Source organism: Carcharodon carcharias (genome assembly GCF_017639515.1).
Source record: "Carcharodon carcharias isolate sCarCar2 chromosome X unlocalized genomic scaffold, sCarCar2.pri SUPER_X_unloc_1, whole genome shotgun sequence".
In the NCBI taxonomy this organism is placed as follows: Eukaryota; Metazoa; Chordata; class Chondrichthyes; order Lamniformes; family Lamnidae; genus Carcharodon; species Carcharodon carcharias.
Window position 1 is genome coordinate 225,160 of NW_024470864.1, and position 25,606 is coordinate 250,765.

At 55.8% G+C, this 25,606-nt stretch overlaps 1 protein-coding gene across 8 annotated transcripts in view; it reads left to right on the forward strand.

Annotated features, from left to right (window-relative positions):
- LOC121275073 (cyclic AMP-dependent transcription factor ATF-1-like) overlaps positions 1-25,606 on the forward strand; it is a 103,461-nt gene that overhangs the window by 58,670 nt on the left and 19,185 nt on the right. For 6 of the 8 annotated variants that reach the window (XM_041182473.1, XM_041182474.1, XM_041182472.1 and 3 more), the window contains 2 exons: positions 17,196-17,378; positions 23,546-23,705. In XM_041182473.1, coding sequence (XP_041038407.1) covers positions 17,196-17,378; positions 23,546-23,705 — 343 coding nt within the window. The remainder of the gene's footprint in view (positions 1-17,195; positions 17,379-23,545; positions 23,706-25,606) is intronic. The other 2 variants (XM_041182477.1, XM_041182478.1) reach the window with 1 other exon arrangement.

Genomic DNA, 25,606 nt, shown 5'->3' on the forward strand with positions numbered 1-25,606 from the left:
TTGGGGACTGATACAGGGCCATGGGGAGAGAGCAGGGGCAGTGGGATTAGTTTTGGGATTGACAGGGCTATGAGGAGAGAGCGGGACAGTGGGATTCGTGTGGGGATTGAAACAGGGCTATAGTGGGAGAGTGGGATTAGTTATGGATTGATACAGGGCTGTGTGGAGAGAGCGGGGCAGTGGGATTAGTTTGGGGATTGATACAGGGCTATGGGGAGAGAGTGGGAGAGTGGAATTAGTTACGGATTGATACAGGGCTGTGTGGAGAGAGCGGGGCAGTGGGATTAGTTTGGGATTGATACAGGGCTATGAGGAGAGACTGTGACAGTGGGATTAGTTTTGGGATTGATACAGGGCTATGGGGAGAGAGAGGGACAGTGGGATTAGTTTGGGATTGATACAGGGCTATGGGGAGAGAGAGGGACAGTGGAATTAGTTTGGGATTGATACAGGGCTATGGGGAGAGAGACGGACAGTGGGATTAGTTTGGGATTGATACAGGTCTATGGGGAGAGAGCGGGGCAGTGGGATTAGTTTGGGATCTATACAGGGCTATGGGGAGAGAGCGGGGCAGTGGGATTAGTTTGGGGATTGATACAGGGCTATGGGCAGAGAGCAGGACACTGGGATTAATTTGGGGATTGATACAGGGCTATGGGGAGAGAGCAGGGCAGTGGGATTTGTTTTGGGATTGATACAGGGCTTTGGGGAGAGAGCGGGACAGTGGGATTAGTATGAGGATTGATACAGGGCAGTGGGATTAGTTTGGGATTGAGACAAAGCTATGGGGAAAGAGTGGGACAGTGGGATTAGTTTGCGGATTGATGCAGGGCTAAGAGGAGAGACCAGGGCAGTGGGATTAGTTTGGGGATTGATACAGGGCTATGGGGAGAGAGCAGGACACTGGGATTAATTTGGGGATTGATACAGGGCTATGGGGAGAGAGCAGGGCAGTGGGATTTGTTTTGGGATTGATACAGGGCTTTGGGGAGAGAGCAGGGCAGTGGGATTATTTTGGGGATTGATACAGGGCTATGAGGAGAGAGCTGGGCAGTGGGATTAGTTTGGGGACTGATACAGGGCTATTGGGAGAGAGCAGGGCAGTGTGATTTGTTTGGGGATTGATACAGGGCTATGGTGAGAGAGCAGGGCAGTGGGATTAGTTTGGGGACTGATACAGGGCCATGGGCAGAGAGCAGGGGCAGTGGGATTAGTTTGGGGATTGACAGGGCTATGAGGAGAGAGCGGGACAGTGGGATTCGTGTGGGGATTGAAACAGGGCTATAGTGGGAGAGTGGGATTAGTTATGGATTGATACAGGGCTGTGTGGAGAGAGCGGGGCAGTGGGATTAGTTTGGGGATTGATACAGGGCTATGGGGAGAGAGTGGGAGAGTGGGATTAGTTACGGATTGATACAGGGCTGTGTGGAGAGAGCGGGGCAATGGGATTAGTTTGGGATTGAGACAGAGCTATGGGGAGAGAGCGGGGCAGTGGGATTTGTTAGGGATTGATACAGAGCTGTGGGGAGAGAGAGGGACTGTGGGATTAGTTTGGGATTGATACAGGGCTATGGGGAGCGAGAGGGACAGTGGAATTAGTTTGGGATTGATTCAGGGCTATGGGGAGAGAGAGGGACAGTGGGATTAGTTTGGGATTGATGCAGGGCTATGGGGAGAGAGCGGGACAATCGGATTAGTTTGGGGATTGATACAGGGCTGTGGGGAGAGAGTGGGAGAGTGGGATTAGTTACGGATTGATACAGGGCTGTGTGGAGAGAGCGGGGCAGTGGGATTAGTTTGGGATTGAGACAGAGCTATGGGGAGAGAGCGGGGCAGTGGGATTTGTTAGGGATTGATACAGAGCTATGGGGAGAGAGCAGTGCAGTGGGATTAGTTTGGGATTGAGACAGGGCTATGGGGAGAGAGCGGGGCTGTGGGATTAGTTTGGGGATTCATACAGGGCTATGGGGAGAGAGTGGGACAGTGTGATTAGTTTTGGGATTGATACAGGGCTATGAGGAGAGACTGTGACAGTGGGATTAGTTTTGGGATTGATACAGGGCTATGGGGAGAGAGAGGGACAGTGGGATTAGTTTGGGATTGATACAGGGCTATGGGGAGAGAGAGGGACAGTGGAATTAGTTTGGGATTGATACAGGGCTATGGGGAGAGAGACGGACAGTGGGATTAGTTTGGGATTGATACAGGTCTATGGGGAGAGAGCGGGGCAGTGGGATTAGTTTGGGATCTATACAGGGCTATGGGGAGAGAGCGGGGCAGTGGGATTAGTTTGGGGATTGATACAGGGCTATGGGCAGAGAGCAGGACACTGGGATTAATTTGGGGATTGATACAGGGCTATGGGGAGAGAGCAGGGCAGTGGGATTTGTTTTGGGATTGATACAGGGCTTTGGGGAGAGAGCGGGACAGTGGGATTAGTATGAGGATTGATACGGGGCAGTGGGATTAGTTTGGGATTGAGACAAAGCTATGGGGAAAGAGTGGGACAGTGGGATTAGTTTGCGGATTGATGCAGGGCTAAGAGGAGAGACCAGGGCAGTGGGATTAGTTTGGGGATTGATACAGGGCTATGGGGATAGAGCGGGACAATCAGATTAGTTTGGGGACTGATACAGGGCCATGGGGAGAGAGCAGGGGCAGTGGGATTAGTTTTGGGATTGACAGGGCTATGAGGAGAGAGCGGGACAGTGGGATTCGTGTGGGGATTGAAACAGGGCTATAGTGGGAGAGTGGGATTAGTTATGGATTGATACAGGGCTGTGTGGAGAGAGCGGGGCAGTGGGATTAGTTTGGGGATTGATACAGGGCTATGGGTAGAGAGTGGGAGAGTGGAATTAGTTACGGATTGATACAGGGCTGTGTGGAGAGAGCGGGGCAGTGGGATTAGTTTGGGATTGAGACAGAGCTATGGGGAGAGAGCAGGGCAGTGGGATTTGTTAGGGATTGATACAGAGCTATGAGGAGAGAGAGGGACAGTGGGATTAGTTTGGGATTGATACAGGGCTATGGGGAGCGAGAGGGACAGTGGAATTAGTTTGGGATTGATACAGGGCTATGGGGAGAGAGAGGGACAGTGGGATTAGTTTGGGATTGATGCAGGGCTATGGGGAGAGAGCGGGGCAGTGGGATTTGTTTGGGATTGAGACAGGCCTATGGGGAGACAGCGGGGCTGTGGGATTAGTTTGGAGATTGATACAGGGCTATGGGGAGAGAGTGGGGCAGTGGGATTAGTTTGCGGATTGATGCAGGGCTAAGAGGAGAGACCAGGGCAGTGGGATTAGTTTGGGGATTGATACAGGGCTATGGGGAGAGAGCGGGACAATCGGATTAGTTTGGGGATTGATACAGGGCTATGGGGAGAGAGTGGGACAGTGGGATTAGTTTGGGATTGATACAGGGCTATGGGGAGAGAGCGGGGCAGTGGGATTAGTTTGGGATTGATACAGGGGTATGGGGAGAGAGCGGGACGGTGGGATTAGATGGGGATTGATACAGGGCTATGGGGGGAGAGTGGGGCAGTGGCATCAGTTTGGGGATTGATACAGGGCTATTGGGAGAGAGCGGGCTAGTGGGATTAGTTTGGGATTGATACAGGGCTTTGGGGAGAGAGCCGGGCAGTGGGATTAGTTTGGGGATTGATACAGGGCTCTGGGGAGAAAGCGGGGCATTGGGATTAGTTACACATCGATACAGGGCTATGGGGAGAGAGCGGGGCAGTGGGATTAGTTTGGGGATTGATACAGGGCTATGGGGAGAGAGCGGGGCAGTGGGATTAGCTTGGGGATTGATACAGGGCTATGAGGAGAGACCGGGGCATTGGGATTAGTTTGGGGATTGATACAGGGCTATGGGGAGAGAGCGGGGCAGTGGGATTAGTTTGGGGATTGATACAGGGCTGTGGGGAGAGAGTGGGAGAGTGGGATTAGTTACGGATTGATACAGGGCTGTGTGGAGAGAGCGGGGCAGTGGGATTAGTTTGGGATTGAGACAGAGCTATGGGGAGAGAGCGGGGCAGTGGGATTTGTTAGGGATTGATACAGAGCTATGGGGAGAGAGCAGTGCAGTGGGATTAGTTTGGGATTGAGACAGGGCTATGGGGAGAGAGCGGGGCTGTGGGATTAGTTTGGGGATTCATACAGGGCTATGGGGAGAGAGTGGGACAGTGTGATTAGTTTTGGGATTGATACAGGGCTATGAGGAGAGACTGTGACAGTGGGATTAGTTTTGGGATTGATACAGGGCTATGGGGAGAGAGAGGGACAGTGGGATTAGTTTGGGATTGATACAGGGCTATGGGGAGAGAGAGGGACAGTGGAATTAGTTTGGGATTGATACAGGGCTATGGGGAGAGAGACGGACAGTGGGATTAGTTTGGGATTGATACAGGTCTATGGGGAGAGAGCGGGGCAGTTGGATTAGTTTGGGATCTATACAGGGCTATGGGGAGAGAGCGGGGCAGTGGGATTAGTTTGGGGATTGATACAGGGCTATGGGGAGAGAGCAGGACACTGGGATTAATTTGGGGATTGATACAGGGCTATGGGGAGAGAGCAGGGCAGTGGGATTTGTTTTGGGATTGATACAGGGCTTTGGGGAGAGAGCAGGGCAGTGGGATTATTTTGGGGATTGATACAGGGCTATGAGGAGAGAGCTGGGCAGTGGGATTAGTTTGGGGACTGATACAGGGCTATAGGGAGAGAGCAGGGCAGTGGGATTTGTTTGGGGATTGGTACAGGGCTATGGTGAGAGAGCAGGGCAGTGGGATTAGTTTGGGGACTGATACAGGGCCATGGGCAGAGAGCAGGGGCAGTGGGATTAGTTTGGGGATTGACAGGGCTATGAGGAGAGAGCGGGACAGTGGGATTCGTGTGGGGATTGAAACAGGGCTATAGTGGGAGAGTGGGATTAGTTATGGATTGATACAGGGCTGTGTGGAGAGAGCGGGGCAGTGGGATTAGTTTGGGGATTGATACAGGGCTATGGGGAGAGAGTGGGAGAGTGGGATTAGTTACGGATTGATACAGGGCTGTGTGGAGAGAGCGGGGCAATGGGATTAGTTTGGGATTGAGACAGAGCTATGGGGAGAGAGCAGGGCAGTGGGATTTGTTAGGGATTGATACAGAGCTATGGGGAGAGAGTGGGAGAGTGGAATTAGTTACGGATTGATACAGGGCTGTGTGGAGAGAGCGGGGCAGTGGGATTAGTTTGGGATTGAGACAGAGCTATGGGGAGAGAGCGGGGCAGTGGGATTTGTTAGGGATTGATACAGAGCTATGAGGAGAGAGAGGGACAGTGGGATTAGTTTGGGATTGATACAGGGCTATGGGGAGCGAGAGGGACAGTGGAATTAGTTTGGGATTGATACAGGGCTATGGGGAGAGAGAGGGACAGTGGGATTAGTTTGGGATTGATGCAGGGCTATGGGGAGAGAGCGGGGCAGTGGGATTTGTTTGGGATTGAGACAGGCCTATGGGGAGACAGCGGGGCTGTGGGATTAGTTTGGAGATTGATACAGGGCTATGGGGAGAGAGTGGGGCAGTGGGATTAGTTTGCGGATTGATGCAGGGCTAAGAGGAGAGACCAGGGCAGTGGGATTAGTTTGGGGATTGATACAGGGCTATGGGGAGAGAGCGGGACAATCGGATTAGTTTGGGGATTGATACAGGGCTATGGGGAGAGAGTGGGACAGTGGGATTAGTTTGGGATTGATACAGGGCTATGGGGAGAGAGCGGGGCAGTGGGATTGGTTTGGGGATTGATACAGGGGTATGGGGAGAGAGCGGGACAGTGGGATTACATTGGGGATTGATACAGGGCTATGGGGGGAGAGCGGGTCAGTGGGATTAGTTTGGGGATTGATACAGGGCTATTGGGAGAGAGCGGGCTAGTGGGATTAGTTTGGGATTGATACAGGGCTTTGGGGAGAGAGCCGGGCAGTGGGATTAGTTTGGGGATTGATACAGGGCTCTGGGGAGAAAGCGGGGCATTGGGATTAGTTACACATCGATACAGGGCTATGGGGAGAGAGCGGGGCAGTGGGATTAGTTTGGGGATTGATACAGGGCTATGGGGAGAGAGCGGGGCAGTGGGATTAGTTTGACGATTGATACAGGGCTATGAGGAGAGAGTGGGGCAGTGGGATTAGCTTGGGGATTGATACAGGGCTATGAGGAGAGACCGGGGCATTGGGATTAGTTTGGGGATTGATACAGGGCTATGGGGAGAGAGCGGGACAGTGGGATTAGTTTGGGGATTGATACAGGGCTATGGGGAGAGAGCGGGGCAGTGGGATTAGTTTGGGGATTGATACAGGGCTGTGGGGAGAGAGTGGGAGAGTGGGATTAGTTACGGATTGATACAGGGCTGTGTGGAGAGAGCGGGGCAGTGGGATTAGTTTGGGATTGAGACAGAGCTATGGGGAGAGAGCGGGGCAGTGGGATTAGTTTGGGGATTGATACAGGGCTATGGGGAGAGAGCGGGGCAGTGGGATTAGTTTGACGATTGATACAGGGCTATGAGGAGAGAGTGGGGCAGTGGGATTAGCTTGGGGATTGATACAGGGCTATGAGGAGAGACCGGGGCATTGGGATTAGTTTGGGGATTGATACAGGGCTATGGGGAGAGAGCGGGACAGTGGGTTTAGTTTGGGGATTGATACAGGGCTATGGGGAGAGCGCGGGGCAGTGGGATTAGTTTGGGGATTGATACAGGGCTGTGGGGAGAGAGTGGGACAGTGGGATTAGTTACGGATTGATACAGGGCTGTGTGGAGAGAGCGGGGCAGTGGGATTAGTTTGGGATTGAGACAGAGCTATGGGGAGAGAGCGGGGCAGTGGGATTTGTTAGGGATTGATACAGAGCTATGGGGAGAGAGCAGTGCAGTGGGATTAGTTTGGGATTGAGACAGGGCTATGGGGAGAGAGCGGGGCTGTGGGATTAGTTTGGGGATTCATACAGGGCTATGGGGAGAGAGTGGGACAGTGTGATTAGTTTTGGGATTGATACAGGGCTATGAGGAGAGACTGTGACAGTGGGATTAGTTTTGGGATTGATACAGGGCTATGGGGAGAGAGAGGGACAGTGGGATTAGTTTGGGATTGATACAGGGCTATGGGGAGAGAGAGGGACAGTGGAATTAGTTTGGGATTGATACAGGGCTATGGGGAGAGAGACGGACAGTGGGATTAGTTTGGGATTGATACAGGTCTATGGGGAGAGAGCGGGGCAGTGGGATTAGTTTGGGATCTATACAGGGCTATGGGGAGAGAGCGGGGCAGTGGGATTAGTTTGGGGATTGATACAGGGCTATGGGGAGAGAGCAGGGCAGTGGGATTTGTTTTGGGATTGATACAGGGCTATGGGGAAAGAGTGGGACAGTGGGATTAGTTTGCGGATTGATGCAGGGCTAAGAGGAGAGACCAGGGCAGTGGGATTAGTTTGGGGATTGATACAGGGCTATGGGGAGAGAGTGAGACAGTGGGATTAGTTTGGGATTGATACAGGGCTATGGGGAGAGAGCGGGGCAGTGGGATTAGTTTGGGGACTGATACAGGGCCATGGGGAGAGAGCAGGGGCAGTGGGATCAGTTTGGGGATTGATACAGGGCTATGAGGAGAGAGCGGGACAGTGGGATTCGTGTGGGGATTGAAACAGGGCTATAGTGGGAGAGTGGGATTAGTTATGGATTGATACAGGGCTGTGTGGAGAGAGCGGGGCAGTGGGATTAGTTTGGGGATTGATACAGGGCTATGGGGAGAGAGTGGGAGAGTGGGATTAGTTACGGATTGATACAGGGCTGTGTGGAGAGAGCGGGGCAATGGGATTAGTTTGGGATTGAGACAGAGCTATGGGGAGAGAGCGGGGCAGTGGGATTTGTTAGGGATTGATACAGTGCTGTGGGGAGAGAGAGGGACAGTGGGATTAGTTTGGGATTGATACAGGGCTATGGGGAGCGAGAGGGACAGTGGGATTAGTTTGGGATTGATGCAGGGCTATGGGGAGAGAGCGGGGCAGTGGGATTTGTTTGGGATTGAGACAGGCCTATGGGGAGACAGCGGGGCAGTGGGATTAGTTTGGAGATTGATACAAGGCTATGGGGAGAGAGCGGGGCAGTGGGATTAGTTTGCGGATTGAGACTGGGCTATGGGGAAAGAGAGGGACAGTGGGATTAGTTTGCGGATTGATGCAGGGCTAAGAGGAGAGACCAGGGCAGTGGGATTAGTTTGGGGATTGATACAGGGCTATGGGGAGAGAGCGGGACAATCGGATTAGTTTGGGGAGTGATACAGGGCTATGGGGAGAGAGTGGGACAGTGGGATTAGTTTGGGATTGATACAGGGCTATGGGGAGAGAGCGGGGCAGTGGGATTGGTTTGGGGATTGATACAGGGGTATGGGGAGAGAGCAGGAGTGTGGGATTAGATTGGGGATTGATACAGGGCTTTGGGGAGAGAGAGGGGCAGTGGGATTAGTTTGTGGACTGATACAGGGCCATGGGGAGAGAGCAGGGGCAGTGGGATTAGTTTGGGGATTGACAGGGCTATGAAGACAGAGCGGGACAGTGGGATTAGTATGAGGATTGATACGGGGCAGTGGGATTAGTTTGGGATTGAGACAGGGCTATGGGGAAAGAGTGGGACAGTGGGATTAGTTTGCGGATTGATGCAGGGCTAAGAGGAGAGACCAGGGCAGTGGGATTAGTTTGGGGATTGATACAGGGCTATGGGGAGAGAGCGGGGCAGTGGGATTAGTTTGGGGATTGAGACAGGGCTATGGGGAGAGAGCTGGGCTGTGGGATTAATTTGGGGATTGATACAGAGCTATGGGGAGAGAGTGGGACAGTGGGATTAGATTGGGGATTGATAGAGGGCTATGGGAGAGAGCGGGGCTTTGGGATTAGTTTGGGGATTGATACAGGGTTATGGGGAGAGAGCAGGGCAGTGGGATTAGTTTGGGGATTGATACAGGGCTATGGGGAGAGTGCAGGGCAGTGGGATTAGTTTGGGGATTGATACAGGGGTACGTGGAGAGAGCGGGACAGTGGGATTAGTTTGGGGATTGATACAGGTCTATGGGGAGAGAGCGGGACAGTGGGATTATTTTGGGATTGATACAGGGCTATGGGGAGAGAGTTGGGCAGTGGGATTAGTTTGGGGATTGATACAGGGCTATGAGGAGAGACCGGGGCAGTGGGATTAGTTTCGGGATTGATACAGGGCTATGGGGACAGAGCGGGATCGTGGGATTAGTTTGGGGATCGATTAAGGGCTATGAGGAGAGCCCGGGGCAGTGGGATTAGTTTCGGGATTGATACAGGGCTATGGGGATTGAGCGGGACAGTGGGATTAGTTTGGGGATTGATACAGGGCTATGGGGTTAGTGCGGGTCAGTGGGATTAGTTTGGGGATTGATACAGGGCTATGAAGAGAGACCGGGGCAGTGGGATTAGTTTGGGGATTGATACAGGGCTATGCGGAGAGAGCGGGGCAGTGGGATTAGTTTGGGGATTGTTACAGGGGTAGGGGAGAGAACGGGACAGTGGGATTAGTTTGGGGATTGATACAGGGCTATGGGGAGAGAGCAGGACAGTGGAATCAGTTTGGGGTTGATACAGGACTATGGGGGGAGAGCGGGACAGTGGGATTAGTTTGGGGATTTATACAGGGCTATGAGGAGAGAGTGGGACAGTGGGATTAGTTTGGGATTAATACAGGGCTATGGGAAGAGAGCGGGACAGTGGAATTAGTTTGGGGATTGATACAGGGCTTTGGGGAGAGAGCGGGCTAGTGGGATTAGTTTGGGGATTGATACAGGGCTATGGGGAGAGAGCGGGGCAGTGGGATTAGTTTGGGGATTGATACAGGGCTATGGGGAGAGAGCGGGGCAGTGGGATTAGTTTGGGGATTGATACAGGGCTATGAGGAGAGAGTGGGAGAGTGGGATTAGATTGGGGATTGATAGAAGGCTATTGGGAGAGAGCGGGGCAGTGGGATTAGTTTGGGGATTGATACAGGGTTGCGGGGAGAGAGCAGGGCATTGGGATTATTTTGGGGATTGATACAGGGCTATGGGGAGAGAGCAGGACAGTGGGATTAGTTTGGGGATTGATACAGGGCTAGGGGGAGAGAGAGTGGGACAGTGGGATTAGTTACAGATCGATACAGGGCTATGTGGAGAGAGCGGGGCAGTGGGATTAGTTTGATGATTGATACAGGGCTATGGGGAGAGAGTGGGGCAGTGGGATTAGTTTGGGGACTGATACAGTGCCATGGGGAGAGAGCGGGGGCAGTAGGATTAGTTTGGGGACTGATACAGGGCTATGGGGAGAGAGCGGGGCAGTGGGATTAGTTACGGATTGATACAGGGCTATGTGGAGAGAGCGGGGCAGTGGGATTAGTTTGGGATTGTGACAGGGCTTTGAGGAGACAGCGGGACGGTGGGATTAGTATGAGGATTGATACAGGGCTTTGGGGAGAGAGCGGGACAGTGGGATTAGTTTGGGATTGAGACTGGGCTATGGGGAAAGAGTGGGACAGTGGGATTAGTTTGGGGATTATTCCAGGGCTATGGGGAGAGAGCAGGGCAGTGGGATTTGTTTTGGGATTGATACAGGGCTATGGGGAAAGAGTGGGACAGTGGGATTAGTTTGCGGATTGATGCAGGGCTAAGAGGAGAGACCAGGGCAGTGGGATTAGTTTGGGGATTGATACAGGGCTATGGGGAGAGAGTGAGACAGTGGGATTAGTTTGGGATTGATACAGGGCTATGGGGAGAGAGCGGGGCAGTGGGATTAGTTTGGGGACTGATACAGGGCCATGGGGAGAGAGCAGGGGCAGTGGGATCAGTTTGGGGATTGATACAGGGCTATGAGGAGAGAGCGGGACAGTGGGATTCGTGTGGGGATTGAAACAGGGCTATAGTGGGAGAGTGGGATTAGTTATGGATTGATACAGGGCTGTGTGGAGAGAGCGGGGCAGTGGGATTAGTTTGGGGATTGATACAGGGCTATGGGGAGAGAGTGGGAGAGTGGGATTAGTTACGGATTGATACAGGGCTGTGTGGAGAGAGCGGGGCAATGGGATTAGTTTGGGATTGAGACAGAGCTATGGGGAGAGAGCGGGGCAGTGGGATTTGTTAGGGATTGATACAGTGCTGTGGGGAGAGAGAGGGACAGTGGGATTAGTTTGGGATTGATACAGGGCTATGGGGAGCGAGAGGGACAGTGGGATTAGTTTGGGATTGATGCAGGGCTATGGGGAGAGAGCGGGGCAGTGGGATTTGTTTGGGATTGAGACAGGCCTATGGGGGGACAGCGGGGCAGTGGGATTAGTTTGGAGATTGATACAAGGCTATGGGGAGAGAGCGGGGCAGTGGGATTAGTTTGCGGATTGAGACTGGGCTATGGGGAAAGAGAGGGACAGTGGGATTAGTTTGCGGATTGATGCAGGGCTAAGAGGAGAGACCAGGGCAGTGGGATTAGTTTGGGGATTGATACAGGGCTATGGGGAGAGAGCGGGACAATCGGATTAGTTTGGGGAGTGATACAGGGCTATGGGGAGAGAGTGGGACAGTGGGATTAGTTTGGGATTGATACAGGGCTATGGGGAGAGAGCGGGGCAGTGGGATTGGTTTGGGGATTGATACAGGGGTATGGGGAGAGAGCAGGAGTGTGGGATTAGATTGGGGATTGATACAGGGCTTTGGGGAGAGAGAGGGGCAGTGGGATTAGTTTGTGGACTGATACAGGGCCATGGGGAGAGAGCAGGGGCAGTGGGATTAGTTTGGGGATTGACAGGGCTATGAAGACAGAGCGGGACAGTGGGATTAGTATGAGGATTGATACGGGGCTGTGGGATTAGTTTGGGATTGAGACAGGGCTATGGGGAAAGAGTGGGACAGTGGGATTAGTTTGCGGATTGATGCAGGGCTAAGAGGAGAGACCAGGGCAGTGGGATTAGTTTGGGGATTGATACAGGGCTATGGGGAGAGAGCGGGGCAGTGGGATTAGTTTGGGGATTGAGACAGGGCTATGGGGAGAGAGCTGGGCTGTGGGATTAATTTGGGGATTGATACAGAGCTATGGGGAGAGAGTGGGACAGTGGGATTAGATTGGGGATTGATAGAGGGCTATGGGGAGAGAGCGGGGCTTTGGGATTAGTTTGGGGATTGATACAGGGTTATGGGGAGAGAGCAGGGCAGTGGGATTAGTTTGGGGATTGATACAGGGCTATGGGGAGAGTGCAGGGCAGTGGGATTAGTTTGGGGATTGATACAGGGGTACGTGGAGAGAGCGGGACAGTGGGATTAGTTTGGGGATTGATACAGGTCTATGGGGAGAGAGCGGGACAGTGGGATTATTTTGGGATTGATACAGGGCTATGGGGAGAGAGTTGGGCAGTGGGATTAGTTTGGGGATTGATACAGGGCTATGAGGAGAGACCGGGGCAGTGGGATTAGTTTCGGGATTGATACAGGGCTATGGGGACAGAGCGGGATCGTGGGATTAGTTTGGGGATCGATTAAGGGCTATGAGGAGAGCCCGGGGCAGTGGGATTAGTTTCGGGATTGATACAGGGCTATGGGGATTGAGCGGGACAGTGGGATTAGTTTGGGGATTGATACAGGGCTATGGGGTTAGTGCGGGTCAGTGGGATTAGTTTGGGGATTGATACAGGGCTATGAAGAGAGACCGGGGCAGTGGGATTAGTTTGGGGATTGATACAGGGCTATGCGGAGAGAGCGGGGCAGTGGGATTAGTTTGGGGATTGTTACAGGGGTAGGGGAGAGAACGGGACAGTGGGATTAGTTTGGGGATTGATACAGGGCTATGGGGAGAGAGCAGGACAGTGGAATCAGTTTGGGGTTGATACAGGACTATGGGGGGAGAGCGGGACAGTGGGATTAGTTTGGGGATTTATACAGGGCTATGAGGAGAGAGTGGGACAGTGGGATTAGTTTGGGATTAATACAGGGCTATGGGAAGAGAGCGGGACAGTGGAATTAGTTTGGGGATTGATACAGGGCTTTGGGGAGAGAGCGGGCTAGTGGGATTAGTTTGGGGATTGATACAGGGCTATGGGGAGAGAGCGGGGCAGTGGGATTAGTTTGGGGATTGATACAGGGCTATGGGGAGAGAGCGGGGCAGTGGGATTAGTTTGGGGATTGATACAGGGCTATGAGGAGAGAGTGGGAGAGTGGGATTAGATTGGGGATTGATAGAAGGCTATGGGGAGAGAGCGGGGCAGTGGGATAAGTTTGGGGATTGATACAGGGTTGCGGGGAGAGAGCAGGGCATTGGGATTATTTTGGGGATTGATACAGGGCTATGGGGAGAGAGCAGGACAGTGGGATTAGTTTGGGGATTGATACAGGGCTAGGGGGAGAGAGAGTGGGACAGTGGGATTAGTTACAGATCGATACAGGGCTATGTGGAGAGAGCGGGGCAGTGGGATTAGTTTGATGATTGATACAGGGCTATGGGGAGAGAGTGGGGCAGTGGGATTAGTTTGGGGACTGATACAGTGCCATGGGGAGAGAGCGGGGGCAGTAGGATTAGTTTGGGGACTGATACAGGGCTATGGGGAGAGAGCGGGGCAGTGGGATTAGTTACGGATTGATACAGGGCTATGTGGAGAGAGCGGGGCAGTGGGATTAGTTTGGGATTGTGACAGGGCTTTGAGGAGACAGCGGGACGGTGGGATTAGTATGAGGATTGATACAGGGCTTTGGGGAGAGAGCGGGACAGTGGGATTAGTTTGGGATTGAGACTGGGCTATGGGGAAAGAGTGGGACAGTGGGATTAGTTTGGGGATTATTCCAGGGCTATGAGGAGAGAGCAGGGCAGTGGGATTAGTTTGGGGATTGATACAGGGCTATGGGGAGAGTGCAGGGCAGTGGGATTAGTTTGGGGATTGATACAGGTGTATGTGGAGAGAACGGGACAGTGGGATTAGTTTGGGGATTGATACAGGGCTATGGGGGCAGAGCGGGACAGTGGGATTAGTTTGGGGATTGATACAGGGTTATGGGGAGGGAGTGGGACAGTGGGATTAGTTTGGGGATTGATACAGGGCTATGGGTAGAGAGCGCGACAGTGGTATTAGTTTGCGGATTGTTACGTTTATGGGGAGAGAGCGGGACAGTGGAATTAGTTTGGGGATTGATACAGGGCTATGGGGAGAGAGCGGGACAATGGGATTAGTTTTGGGATTGATACAGGGGTATGGGTAGAGAGCGGGGCATTGGGATTAGTTTGGGGATTGATACAGGGCGCTGGGGAGAGAGTGGGGCAGTGGGATTAGTTTGGGGATTGATACAGGGCTATGAGGAGAGAGTGGGACAGTGGGATTAGATTGGGGATTGATAGAGGGCTATGGGGAGAGATCGGGGCATTGGGATTAGTTTGTGGATTGATACAGGGTTATTTGGAGAGAGCAGGGCAGTGGGATTAGTTTGGGGATTGATACAGGGCTATGAGGAGAGACCGGGGCAGTGGGATTAGTTTGGGGATTGATACAGGGCTATGAGGAGAGACCGGGGCAGTGGGATTAGTTTGGGATTGATACAGGGGTATGGGGAGAGAGCGGGACAGTGGGATTATTTTGGGATTGATACAGGGCTATGGGGAGAGAGTTGGGCAGTGGGATTAGTTTGGGGATTGATACAGGGCTATGAGGAGAGACCGGGGCAGTGGGATTAGTTTCGGGATTGATACAGGGCTATGGGGACAGAGCGGGATCGTGGGATTAGTTTGGGGATCGATTAAGGGCTATGAGGAGAGCCCGGGGCAGTGGGATTAGTTTCGGGATTGATACAGGGCTATGGGGATTGAGCGGGACAGTGGGATTAGTTTGGGGATTGATACAGGGCTATGGGGTTAGTGCGGGTCAGTGGGATTAGTTTGGGGATTGATACAGGGCTATGAAGAGAGACCGGGGCAGTGGGATTAGTTTGGGAATTGATACAGGGCTATGCGGAGAGAGCGGGGCAGTGGGATTAGTTTGGGGATTGTTACAGGGGTAGGGGAGAGAACGGGACAGTGGGATTAGTTTGGGGATTGATACAGGGCTATGGGGAGAGAGCAGGACAGTGGAATCAGTTTGGGGTTGATACAGGACTATGGGGGGAGAGCGGGACAGTGGGATTAGTTTGGGGATTTATACAGGGCTATGAGGAGAGAGTGGGACAGTGGGATTAGTTTGGGATTAATACAGGGCTATGGGAAGAGAGCGGGACAGTGGGATTAGTTTGGGGATTGATACAGGGCTTTGGGGAGAGAGCGGGCTAGTGGGATTAGTTTGGGGATTGATACAGGGCTATGGGGAGAGAGCGGGGCAGTGGGATTAGTTTGGGGATTGATACAGGGCTATGGGGAGAGAGCGGGGCAGTGGGATTAGTTTGGGGATTGATACAGGGCTATGAGGAGAGAGTGGGAGAGTGGGATTAGATTGGGGATTGATAGAGGGCTATGGGGAGAGAGCGGGGCAGTGGGATTAGTTTGGGGATTGATACAGGGTTGCGGGGAGAGAGCAGGGCATTGGGATTATTTTGGGGATTGATACAGGGCTATGGGGAGAGAGCAGGACAGTGGGATTAGTTTGGGGATTGATACAGGGCTAGGGGGAGAGAGAGTGGGACAGTGGGATTAGTTACAGATCGATACAGGGCTATGTGGAGAGAGCGGGGCAGTGGGATTAGTTTGATGATTGATACAGGGCTATGGGGAGAGAGTGGGGCAGTGGGATTAGTTTGGGGACTGATACAGTGCCATGGGGAGAGAGCGGGGGCAGTAGGATTAGTTTGGGGACTGATACAGGGCTATGGGGAGAGAGCGGGGCAGTGGGATTAGTTACGGATTGATACAGGGCTATGTGGAGAGAGCGGGGCAGTGGGATTAGTTTGGGATTGTGACAGGGCTTTGAGGAGACAGCGGGACGGTGGGATTAGTATGAGGATTGATACAGGGCTTTGGGGAGAGAGCGGGACAGTGGGATTAGTTTGGGATTGAGACTGGGCTATGGGGAAAGAGTGGGACAGTGGGATTAGTTTGGGGATTATTCCAGGGCTATGAGGAGAGAGCAGGGCAGTGGGATTAGTTTGGGGATTGATACAGGGCTGTGGGGAGAGTGCAGGGCAGTAGGATTAGTTTGGGGATTGATACAGGTGTATGTGGAGAGAACGGGACAGTGGGATTAGTTTGGGGATTGATACAGGGCTATGGGGGCAGAGCGGGACAGTGGGATTAGTTTGGGGATTGATACAGGGCTATGGGGAGAGAGCGGGACAATGGGATTAGTTTGGGGATTGATACAGGGCTATGGGGAGAGAGCAGGGCAGTAGGATTAGTTTGGGGATTGATACAGGTGTATGTGGAGAGAACGGGACAGTGGGATTAGTTTGGGGATTGATACAGGGCTATGGGGAGAGAGCGCGACAGTGGTATTAGTTTGCGGATTGTTACGTTTATGGGGAGAGAGCGGGACAGTGGGATTAGTTTGGGGATTGATACAGGGCTATGGTGATAGAGCGGGACAGTGGGATTAGTTTTGGGATTGATACAGGGGTATGGGTAGAGAGCGGGGCATTGGGATTAGTTTGGGGATCGATACAGGGGTATGGGGGATAGAGAGCGGGGCAGTGGGAATGTTTGGGGATTGATACAGGGCTATGGGGAGAGAGCGGGGCAGTGGGATTAGTTTGGGGATCGATATAGGGGTATGGGTGGAGAGCGGGACAGTGGGATTAGTTTGGGGATCGATACAGGGGTATGGGGGATAGAGAGCAGGGCAGTGGGATTAATTTGGGGATTGATACAGGGCTATGGGGAGAGAGCGGGGCATTGGGATTAGTTTGGGGATCGATACAGGGCTATGGGGGATAGAGAGCGGGGCAGTGGGATTAGTTTGGGGATCGATACAGGGCTATGGGGGATAGAGAGCGGGGCAGTGGGAATGTTTGGGGATTGATACAGGGCTAAGAGGAGAGACCAGGGCAGTGGGATTAGTTTGGGGATTGTTTCAACATGAGGTGGAGTTGCCACACGACCTCTTCTGACAGGGTTACCGTCCTGCCAGGCTTTTCCTTCCTGTCTGTACTTGTTTCTCACGCTGCCGATACTCTTTCATGGAAACGTCGATGCTGAACCCCTAATGAGCTCTTGACCGTTCCAATCACACAGTTGCCATTGCCCCCGGCGGGACGATACAGCTTGCTAGCCCCGGCTCCGAGGGCGTCCAGGGACTCCAGACGCTCACCATGACCAACGCGGGGGGTGCCCAACAGGGAACCACCATCTTACAGTACGCACAGACCTCCGACGGACAGCAGATACTTGTCCCCAGCAACCAGGTGGTCGTGCAGAGTGAGTAAGGACTGTCTGTGTCGGAGAGGGAGAGGGAGCACGAGGCAAAGTTTGACGTGAAGGCTGCAGCAGTACAATATCCTGCGACGCAGATGGACCGATTGGTCACTGATAGACCAGGCTCCTGCTACAGCGCCGAGGGAGCACTGCACTGTCGGAGGTTCAGCGCTGAGGGAGCGCCGCGCTGTCGGAGGGTCAGTGCTGAGGGGGAGCCGCACTGTCGGAGGATCAGCGCTGAAGGAGAGCCGCACTGTCGGAGGGTCAGCGCTGAGGGAGAGCCGCACTGTCGGAGGGTCAGCTCTGAGGGAGAGCCGCACTGTCGGAGGGTCAGCGCTGAGGGAGCACCGCACTGTGGGAGGGTCAGTGCTGAGGGAGCGCCGCACTGTCAGAGGGTCAGTGCTGAGGGAGAGCCGCACTGTGGGAGGGTCAGCGCTGAGGGAGCGCCGCACTGTCGGAGGGTCAGCGCTGAGGGAGCGCCGCACTGTCGGAGGTTCAGCGCTGAGGGAGTGTTGCACTGTCGGAGGGTCAGCGCTGAGGGAGCGCCGCACTGTTGGAGGGTCAGTGCTGAGGGAGAGCTGTACTGTCGGAGTAGTCAGCGCTGAGGGAGCGCCGCACTGTCGGATTCCCGGGGCAGACATTGGCTGTTTTGTGGGATCTTGCTGTGTGATAACTGGTTGCTGTGTATCTCACATTGACAGGTTTCCTGTGAGGGGCTTTAGCTGACCCTGAGCTGATGGACCTACGGTGTGTGTGTGTGTGTGTGTGTGTGTGTGTGTGTGTGTGTGTGTGTGTGTGTGTGTGTGTGTGTGTGTGTGTGTGTGTGTGTGTGTGTGTGTGTGTGTGTGTGTGTGTGTGTGTGTGTGTGAGAGAGCAGGTCTCGGGGAGTGTGTGTTTGAGAGAGAGGGGGTGTCGGGGTGTGTGTGTGAGAGAGAGGGGGTGTCGGGGTGTGTGTGTGAGTGAGTGAGGGTCTCTGGGTGTGTGAGAGAGAGGTGGTCTCGGAGTATGTGTGTGAGAGAGAGGGGGTCTCCGGGTGTGTGTGTGAGAGAGAGGGGGTCTCGGGGTGTGTGTGTGAGAGAGAGGGGGTCTCGGGGTGTGTGTGTGAGAGAGAGGGGGTCTCGGGGTGTGTGTGTGAGAGAGAGGGGGTCTCTGTGTGTGTGAGAGAGAGGCAGTCTCGGGGTGTGTGTGTGAGAGAGAGGGGGTCTCGGGGTGTGTGTGTGAGAGAGAGGGGGTCTCGGGGTGTGTGTGTGAGAGAGAGGGGTTCTCTGGGTGTGTGTGTGAGAGAGAGGGGGTCTCCGGGTGTGTGTGTGAGAGAGAGTGGGTCTCGGGGTGTGTGTGTGTGTGTGTGTGAGAGAGAGGGGGTCTCGGTGTGTGTGTGTGTGAGAGGGGGTCTCTGTGTGTGTGTGAGAGGAGGTCTCGGGGTGTGAGTGTGAGAGAGAGAGGGTCTCGGGGTGTGTGTGTGGGGGGGGGTCTCGGGGTGTGTGTGTGTGTGTGTGTGTGAGAGAGGGTGTCTTGGGGTGTGAGAGAGAGGGGTTCTCGGGGTGTGTGTGTGTGAGAGGGGGTCTCAGGGTATGTGTGTGTGAGGGGGCGTCTCGGGGTGTGTGTGTGTGTGTGTGAGAGGGGGTCTCGGGGTGCGTGTGTGTGTGCGAGGGGCTCTCGGGGTGTGTGTGTGTGTGTGAGAGGGGGTCTCGGGGTGTGTGTATGTGAGAGGGAGTCTCGGGGTGTGTGTGTGAGAGAGAGGGGGTCTCGGGGCGTGTATGTGAGAGAGAGAGGGGGTCTCGGGGTGTGTGTGTGTGTGGGAGGGGGTCTCGGGGTGTGTGTGTGTGTGAGAGGGAGTCTCGGGGTGTGTGTGAGAGAGAGGGGGTCTCGGGGTGTGTGTGAGAGAGAGGGGGTCTCTGGGTGTGTGTGTGTGTGAGAGGGGGTCCCAGGTGTGTGTGAGAGAGAGGCGGTCTCGGGGTGTGTGTGTGTGTGTGAGGGTGGGTCTCTGGGTGTGTGTGTGTGAGAGTGGGTCTCGGGGTGTGTGTGTGTGAGGGTGGGTCTCGGGGTGTGTGTGTGTGAGTGGGGGTCTCGGGGTGTGTGTGTGTGAGTGGGGGTCTCGGGGTGTGTGTGTGTGTGAGAGGGGGTCCCGGGGTGTGTGTGAGAGAGAGGCGGTCTCGGGGTGTGTGTGTGTGTGTGAGGGTGGGTCTCAGGGTGTGTGTGTGTGAGTGGGGGTCTCGGGGTGTGTGTATGTGTGAGAGGGAGTCTCGGGGTATGTGTGTGAGAGGGGGTCTTGGGGTGTGTGTGTGTGAGAGAGAGGGGGTCTCGGGGTGTGTGAAGGGGGGTCTCGGGGTGAGTGTGTGTGTGTGAGGGGGGTCTCAGGGTGTGTGAGGGGGGTCTCGGGGTGTGTGAGGGGGAGTCTCGGGGTGTGTGTGTGTGAGAGAGAGGGGGTCTCGGGGTGTGTGTGTGTGAGAGAGAGGGGGCCTCGGGGTGTGTGTGTGTGAGAGAGAGGGGGTCTCGGGGTGTGTGTGTGAGAGAGAGGGAGTCTCGGGGTGTGTGTGTGTGAGAGAGAGGGGGTCTCGGGGTGTGTGTGAGAGAGAGGGAGTCTCGGGGTGTGTGTGTGTGAGAGAGAGGGGGTCTCGGGGTGTGTGAGAGAGAGAGGGGGTCTCGGGGTGTGTGTGTGTGAGGGTGGGTCTCGGGGTGTGTGTGTGTGAGTGGGGGTCTCGGGGTGTGTGTGTGTGAGTGGGGGTCTCGGGGTGTGTGTGTGAGTGAGAGGGGGGTCCCGGGGTGTGTGTGAGAGAGAGGCGGTCTCGGGTGTGTGTGTGTGTGTGAGGGTGGGTCTCTGGGTGTGTGTGTGTGAGTGGGGGTCTCGGGGTGTGTGTATGTGTGAGAGGGAGTCTCGGGGTATGTGTGTGAGAGGGGGTCTTGGGGTGTGTGTGTGTGAGAGAGAGGGGGTCTCGGGGTGTGTGAAGGGGGGTCTCGGGGTGAGTGTGTGTGTGTGAGGGGGGTCTCAGGGTGTGTGAGGGGGGGTCTCGGGGTGTGTGAGGGGGAGTCTCGGGGTGTGTGTGTGTGAGAAAGAGGGGGTCTCGGGGTGTGTGTGTGTGAGAGAGAGGGGGTCTCGGGGTGTGTGTGTGTGAGAGAGAGGGGGTCTCGGGGTGTGTGTGTGTGAGAGAGAGGGAGTCTCGGGGTGTGTGTGTGTGAGAGAGAGGGGGTCTCGGGGTGTGTGTGAGAGAGAGGGAGTCTCGGGGTGTGTGTGTGTGAGAGAGAGGGGGTCTCGGGGTGTGTGAGAGAGAGAGGGGGTCTCGGGGTGTTTGTGTGAGAGAGAGGAAGTCTCGGGGTGTGTGTGAGAGAGAGGGAGTCTCGGGGTGTGTGTGAGAGAGAGGTGGTCTCGGAGTGTGTGTGAGAGAGAGGTGGTCTCGGAGTGTGTGTGAGAGAGAGGGAGTCTCGGGGTGTGTGTGAGAGAGAGGGGGTCTCGGGGTGTGTGTGTGTGAGAGAGAGGGAGTCTCGGGGTGTGTGTGAGAGAGAGGGGGTCTCGGGGTGTGTGTGTGTGAGAGAGAGGGGGTCTCGGGGTGTGTGTGAGAGAGAGGGAGTCTCGGGGTGTGTGTGAGAGAGAGGGGGTCTCGGGGTGTGTGTGTGTGAGAGAGAGGGAGTCTCGGGGTGTGTGTGAGAGAGAGGGGGTCTCTGTGTGTGTGAGAGAGAGGGGGTCTCGGGGTGTGTGTATGTGAGAGAGAGGGAGTCTCGGGGTGTGTGTGAGAGAGAGGGAGTCTCGGGGTGTGTGTGAGAGAGAGGGGGTCTCGGGGTGTGTGTGAGAGAGAGGGAGTCTCTGTGTGTGTGAGAGAGAGGGGGTCTCGGGGTGTGTGTGTGTGAGAGAGAGGGAGTCTCTGTGTGTGTGAGAGAGAGGGGGTCTCGGGGTGTGTGTGTGTGAGAGAGAGGGGGTCTCGGGGTGTGTGTGTGTGAGAGAGAGGGAGTCTCGGGGTGTGTGTGAGAGAGAGGGGGTCTCGGAGTGTGTCTGAGAGAGAGGGGGTCTCGGGGTGTGTGTGAGAGAGAGGGGGTCTCGGGGTGTGTGAGAGAGAGAGGGGGTCTCGGGGTGTGTGTGTGTGAGAGAGAGGGAGTCTCGGGGTGTGTGTGTGAGAGAGAGGGGGTCTCGGGGTGTGTGAGAGAGAGAGGGGGTCTCGGGGTGTGTGTGTGAGAGAGAGGAAGTCTCGGGGTGTGTGTGAGAGAGAGGGAGTCTCGGGGTGTGTGTGAGAGAGAGGTGGTCTCGGAGTGTGTGTGAGAGAGAGGTGGTCTCGGAGTGTGTGTGAGAGAGAGGGAGTCTCGGGGTGTGTGTGAGAGAGAGGGGGTCTCGGGGTGTGTGTGTGTGAGAGAGAGGGAGTCTCGGGGTGTGTGTGAGAGAGAGGGGGTCTCGGGGTGTGTGTGTGTGAGAGAGAGGGGGTCTCGGGGTGTGTGTGAGAGAGAGGGAGTCTCGGGGTGTGTATGTGAGAGAGAGGGGGTCTCGGGGTGTGTGTGTGAGAGAGAGGGAGTCTCGGGGTGTGTGTGAGAGAGAGGGGGTCTCGGGGTGTGTGTGAGAGAGAGGGGGTCTCTGTGTGTGTGAGAGAGAGGGGGTCTCGGGGTGTGTGTGTGTGAGAGAGAGGGAGTCTCGGGGTGTGTGTGAGAGAGAGGGGGTCTCGGGGTGTGTGTGAGAGAGAGGGAGTCTCTGTGTGTGTGAGAGAGAGGGGGTCTCGGGGTGTGTGTGTGTGAGAGAGAGGGAGTCTCTGTGTGTGTGAGAGAGAGGGGGTCTCGGGGTGTGTGTGTGTGAGAGAGAGGGGGTCTCGGGGTGTGTGTGTGTGAGAGAGAGGGAGTCTCGGGGTGTGTGTGAGAGAGAGGGGGTCTCGGAGTGTGTCTGAGAGAGAGGGGGTCTCGGGGTGTGTGTGAGAGAGAGGGGGTCTCGGGGTGTGTGAGAGAGAGAGGGGGTCTCGGGGTGTGTGTGTGTGAGAGAGAGGGAGTCTCGGGGTGTGTGTGAGAGAGAGGGGGTCTCGGGGTGTGTGTGTGTGAGAGAGAGGGAGTCTCGGGGTGTGTGTGAGAGAGAGGGGGTCTCGGGGTGTGTGTGAGAGAGAGGGAGTCTTGGGGTGTGTGTGAGAGAGAGGGGGTCTCGGGGTGTGTGTGAGAGAGAGGGGGTCTCTGTGTGTGTGAGAGAGAGGGGGTCTCGGGGTGTGTGTGTGTGAGAGAGAGGGGGTCTCGGGGTGTGTGAGAGAGAGGGGGTCTCGGGGTGTGTGTGTGTGAGAGAGAGGGAGTCTCGGGGTGTGTGTGTGAGAGAGGGGGTCTCGGGGTGTGTGTGAGAGAGAGGGGGTCTCGGGGTGTGTGTGAGAGAGAGGGGGTCTCGGGGTGTGTGAGAGAGAGAGGGGGTCTCGGGGTGTGTGTGTGTGTGAGAGAGAGGGAGTCTCGGGGTGTTTGTGAGAGAGAGGGGGTCTCGGGGTGTGTGTGTGAGAGAGAGAGGGAGTCTCGGGGTGTGTGTGAGAGAGAGGGGGTCTCGGGGTGTGTGTGAGAGAGAGGGAGTCTTGGGGTGTGTGTGAGAGAGAGGGAGTCTCGGGGTGTGTGTGAGAGAGAGGGAGTCTCGGGGTGTGTGTGAGAGAGAGGGGGTCTCGGGGTGTGTGTGAGAGAGAGGGGGTCTCGGGGTGTGTGTGAGAGAGAGGGGGTCTCGGGGTGTGTGTGTGAGAGAGAGGGGGTCTCGGGGTGTGTGTGAGAGAGAGGGAGTCTCGGGGTGTGTGTGTGAGAGAGGGGGTCTCGGGGTGTGTGTGAGAGAGAGGGGGTCTCGGGGTGTGTGTGTGTGAGAGAGAGGGGGTCTCGGTGTGTGTGTGTGTGAGAGAGAGGGAGTCTCGGGGTGTGTGTGAGAGAGAGGGGGTCTCGGGGTGTGTGTGAGAGAGAGGGGGTCTCGGGGTGTGTGTGTGAGAGAGAGGGGGTCTCGGGGTGTGTGTGTGTGAGAGAGAGGGGGTCTCGGGGTGTGTGTGTGTGAGAGAGAGGGAGTCTCGGGGTGTGTGTGAGAGAGAGGGAGTCTCGGGGTGTGTGTGTGTGTGAGAGAGGGAGTCTCGGGGTATGTGTGAGAGAGAGGGGGTCTCTGGGTGTGTGTGTGTGTGAGAGGGGGTCTCGGGGTGAGTGTGAGGGGGGGGTCCCTCTGCGCCACACGTTTAGTGTGACACCCATGTCTCTGTCTCTGCCAGCGGCCTCAGGCGATGTACAGACTTATCAGATCCGCACCGCACCCACCACCAACTCCCTCCCAGCGACCATGATGATGACATCACCAGTCACCCTCCAGCCCCAGGCCACCAAGACACAAGACGCCACCCTCAAACGGGAGATCAGGCTCATGAAGAACAGGTGAGCGCTTTGTGTGTCTGTCTGTCCGGAGGACCCCCACCCCGTCCGTACACGCACACACACCCCAAGACCCCCACTCACACAAACCCCGAGACCCCCTCACTCTCACACACACACCCCGAGACCCTCTCTCTCACTCACACACACCCCGAGACCCCCTCTCTCACAAACACACACTCCGAGACCCCCTCTCTCTCTCACACACACACCCCGAGACCCCCTCTCTCACACACACACACCCCGAGACCCCCTCTCTCACACACACACACCCCGAGACCCTCTCTCCCACACACACACACTCCGAGACCCCCACTCACACACACCCCGAGACCCTCTCTCTCACACACACACACTCCGAGACCCTCACTCACACACACCCCGAGACCCTCTCTCTCTCGCAGACACACCCCGAGACCCCCTCTCTCTCTCACACACACCCCGAGACCCCCTCGCTCTCACACACACACACCCCGAGACCCCCACTCACACACACCCCGAGACCCCCTCTCTCTCTCACACACACCCCGAGACCCCCTCGCTCTCACACACACACACCCCGAGACCCCCTCGCTCTCACACACACACACCCCGAGACCCCCACTCACACACACCCCGAGACCCCCTCTCTCTCACACACACACCCCGAGACCCCTCTCACACACACACACACCCCGAGACCCCCTCTCTCTCACACACACCCCGAGACCCCCTCTCTCTCTCACACACACCCCGAGACCCCCCTCTCTCACACACACACCCCGAGACCCCCTCTCTCTCACACACACACACCCCGAGACTCCCTCTCTCTCACACACACACCCCGAGACCCCCTCTCTCTCACACACACACCCCGAGACCCCCTCTCTCACACACACACACCCCGAGACCCTCTCTCCCACACACACACACTCCGAGACCCCCACTCACACACACCCCGAGACCCTCTCTCTCACACGCACACACTCCGAGACCCTCACTCACACACACCCCGAGACCCTCTCTCCCACACACACACACCCCGAGACCCCCTCTCTCTCTCACACACACCCCGAGACCCACACTCACACAAACCCCGAGACCCCCTCACTCTCACACACACACCCCGAGACCCTCTCTCTCACTCACACACACCCCGAGACCCCCTCTCTCACACACACACACTCCGAGACCCCCTCTCTCTCTCACACACACACCCCAAGACCCCCTCTCTCACACACACACACCCCGAGACCCCCTCTCTCACACACACACCCCGAGACCCTCTCTCCCACACACACACACTCCGAGACCCCCACTCACACACACCCCGAGACCCTCTCTCTCACACACACACACTCCGAGACCCTCACTCACACACACCCCGAGACCCTCTCTCTCTCACAGACACACCCCGAGACCCCCTCTCTCTCTCACACACACCCCGAGACCCCCTCGCTCTCACACACACACACCCCGAGACCCCCACTCACACACACTCCGAGACCCCCGCTCTCTCACACACACACCCCGAGACCCCCTCTCTCTCACACACACACACCCCGAGACCCCCTCTCTCTCACACACACCCCGAGACCCCCTCTCTCTCTCACACACACCCCGAGACCCCCTCTCTCACACACACACACCCCGAGACCCTCTCTCCCACACGCACACACTCCGAGACCCCCACTCACACACACCCCGAGACCCTCTCTCTCACACGCACACACTCCGAGACCCTCACTCACACACACCCCGAGACCCTCTCTCTCTCACAGACACACCCCGAGATCCCCTCGCTCTCACACACACACACCCCGAGACCCCCTCGCTCTCACACACACACACCCCGAGACCCCCACTCACACACACCCCGAGACCCCCTCTCTCTCACACACACACCCCGAGACCCCTCTCACACA